General features: G+C 38.4%; 1 protein-coding gene across 2 annotated transcripts in view; it reads left to right on the forward strand.

Moving 5' to 3' along the window:
• Positions 1 to 3,206, forward strand: part of LOC110446215 (tumor necrosis factor ligand superfamily member 6-like) — an 11,674-nt gene extending 8,468 nt beyond the window's left edge. For both annotated transcript variants that reach the window (XM_021491252.1, XM_021491253.1), the window contains exon 5: positions 199 to 3,206. In XM_021491252.1, coding sequence (XP_021346927.1) covers positions 199 to 623 — 425 coding nt within the window. In that variant the 3' untranslated portion in view covers positions 624 to 3,206. The remainder of the gene's footprint in view (positions 1 to 198) is intronic.
• The last annotated feature ends 211 nt before the right edge of the window (positions 3,207 to 3,417 follow it).

A 3,417-nucleotide genomic window follows, 5' to 3' on the forward strand; every position in this document is an offset into this window, starting at 1 on the left:
CGAGAAACCCGCACACAATCTACTGTTATTACTTGTTTAAAACATATTTTAAAAATTGCTATATTATTAAACTTTTAAAGAAATATTGAGTTTAGGTTCTAAACCTGTCTTGGAAATTAATTATAATTCTGTTATAACATGGATGACATATTGCTGGAATATAGTAATTTAGCTAATCTATTCCCATCTCATTTTCAGCTTCTGGACGTTATCCAATCAAAAACTGGAGTAAGGATCATGTGATCGCAAATATAACTGGTATTTCGTTTCAACCCGATCGCTTGCGTATCAACACATCCGGTTTGTATTTCATTTACAGCCAGGTCTACTTTGACCGGATGTGCGACCAAGTTACGCAAGAGGCAAACAAACCATATCCAATATATCATTATGTCTACCGCTTCAATGTCATCTACCCGAATGGGGGAGAACAGCTGTTGATGAAAAGCGTGCGGACCCCGTGCTGGACCCAGCAAAAGGCCCTTCATGGAGATTATACGAGTTACACTGCAGCCGCGATTCGGATGGCGGCAGGGGACGAAATCTACGTAATGGTGTCCAACATATCCATGGTTTCGCCAGTACCGGAAGCCAGCTTCCTAGGAGTATTCAAAATCAGCTGAGAGTGTTCAGTGCAAAAAGATGTGTATAAACTATCTGTGATAACTTTCTTCCTGGTGATCAAAACCGGAAGTACACATATGCTACCGAGGTGCTTTCTTAGCATTTCCACTGACATCGGTGCTACGATCAGTTATGTGATGACTCTCAGCCGCCATGTTGGATATGCATAGAACGTTGCCACTGACTTTGCTCAATAACACCACCAAATGTGTTTACGATGAATTATGACCGGTTTGATCTAAATACCGTTTGGCCCGCGATATCGCGACGTCGTACATGTGATGCTATTGTTATCAAATACAATTTGTATTGGTGGTACTGAATTTCCACAAGTGAAATGGAACCCTTTGTATGTACAATGTATGTACATACAAATGTATAGGACAAACAAAACATAATGCCCAACAGCAGTTTCCTATGTACTAATTACATGTACCTATAACGCTATATGAAAAGGTGAACATGTACGATTCATAGCCACGCAGACAATGGGCCTGTTATAAGATGTTTGTGATTATCAACATTCCATGCTAAACTAACTACCGGTGTACCGAGTGCCATGGTAACAGTAGTCATCTTCAAACTCATCGTGATGGCGTCGTTGTGATGAAAACATACCCTCATAATATTCCGTCCAATGTGGACCTCGCTATCAGTACGGTGCAGTTGATCCGTGAGTCAAGTCCCGAGCCCACTTGTCACCAAGTACGCCGTCTCGGTGTGCATTGCCAAACTATAGTGCTACCACGGAATTAGATTTTATCTAAGTCTGTGGTGCTACATATATATACCGGTACATCATAATAACTTTTGATCTCGAAAACATGATCTATGCAATATATTGTACACGTGACTGCCTTGGGTGCGTGAAATGCACGTGTGTTACCGTTTGTTACACGTCAGACAAACAAACTGTGATAGTACCTCTTGTTTACAAGATAACGTTTGTTACGAGATTTTTGTCATCTGTACCGGAAGTTACCTACATACACTTAATACCATGAAGAAATCTCTTTCCATATTGGGAAGCCTCCGACGATGTTTCGTGTGTGCTCCAGTATATTTTTCATGTTTGAGTTAAATCTAAATATTGTCTGAAATTCACATTCCTGTGGATTATCTCTTCAAAAAGATTGGTTATTGTATGCTAAAAGATTCTTCTCTGGTTAGGCCTATTCAGTAAAGAAGATGAGACCATTGGTGAAATACCCTTTCAGAAATGGTGTTAATTGGTGTGGTTTGTTGGTATGTGAGTCAGTAAGATTGTACGGTGAGATGTGCGATGTAACTATTTCTGGCAAGTTGGTTAATCATTTTATTCATTATTCAAATGTATTAAAAATAATTTCATTCTTATCCGTTTCTATGTGTTAGCCGTAGTAAAATAGGAAATGAGCCAGACATACGTAGCATTACTATATTGTACCATCTGTCAACACTTTGAACGGGAAAAACGCTTTTGGGTGTCATTGTTAGATCGTTAAATTTTGTAAAAGCTACTTTCGTCAAAAACAGAATCCGTCCCCATTATAACGACGAAAATATGAAAGGGATGATGAATGTTACGTTTCATGGTATTTTGTAGAAAAATAACTTGCGAAAACGGCATGATTTTTACGGAACCCAGTCGCTGATGGTACGATAATGTATAATGCTACTATAACAATCAGCTCAGAAGGTGGTGAAAGGCTTTGCATTCAGAATTCAAATGAGATTATTGTACATTTTATTGATAGGTGCTTTGTTATGTAACACATGTATATATACATGTGTTTGTCTCTTATTTTTTTTATAAAGTCCCACAACCATGTGTCACGATGTTACTTTTGTTTTTATATATACAGTCCCCTGTGTTACTGTAATACTGTGTTGTGTATGCACTTACCAGCCGCTGTGTTACATAAAGCTTACGATGTTTGTATACATTCCGACCTCGCCACTCGGCCGCACGCCCCATTAAACAGACATGGTGATAACCATCTCCCTCTGAATGCCGCGACTGTTCCGTACACCGACTTCTAACAATGCACTAGTTTCTTCATAATAATAAATTAAATGCCCCGCGTAATTGTTTCGTAAAGTCAAGCACGTGCTACTGCACGTGGGGAAGGATGATGTGTCTTTTGATGTGTATGAATGTCGTATAGTTATTTTGAAGATGATGTAAAGATGTATGCGAGATTGCTATGGAAGTTTAAAAAGGTTGGCTGGCAATATTTTGCTTACACAAATATTTGGATAAATTGAGGTTACATGATGAGCACATGTTCCGGTTTGAACTTCATTACACATAACTTGACTGATCGCGGTTCACAAAAAAACTCAGGTATACCTGCTAACACCATGCTTTTCATAACATATGCTGCGTTTGCTTACAAGTTAGTCGCATTTGAACCTCAAAAGAATGGTGGCATTGAGCCAATTGCAAAAAGAACACCGCTGCTTACGATCCCTTACATGATGTTTTTGTCAATATGTGAGGTTATATTTACAGTATGTGTGTACATGCTTGCGCTTGAAAGAGTCAGAGGACTACAATTGTTTTGCACTACAAACTAAATTGAATAAAAATGATATCACAACGTCATCTTTCCTTTTCTTTTGAACACCTGGGGTCGAATTCATGAAACCGTTTTCATGCTCAACTTAGATTCTGTGCTTAGCCCTTTTCCTTTGCAGCGTGAAAAATAAATGAATAAAAAAACATATTTTTTCGTCAATGTTTTGGACGAATTTTAGAGAGACCAAAAGCTGAACTTTATAACCGCGTTATTTGATATATGAGCATTACAA

Source organism: Mizuhopecten yessoensis, unplaced genomic scaffold (assembly GCF_002113885.1).
Source record: "Mizuhopecten yessoensis strain PY_sf001 unplaced genomic scaffold, ASM211388v2 scaffold2641, whole genome shotgun sequence".
NCBI classification, from domain to species: Eukaryota; Metazoa; Mollusca; class Bivalvia; order Pectinida; family Pectinidae; genus Mizuhopecten; species Mizuhopecten yessoensis.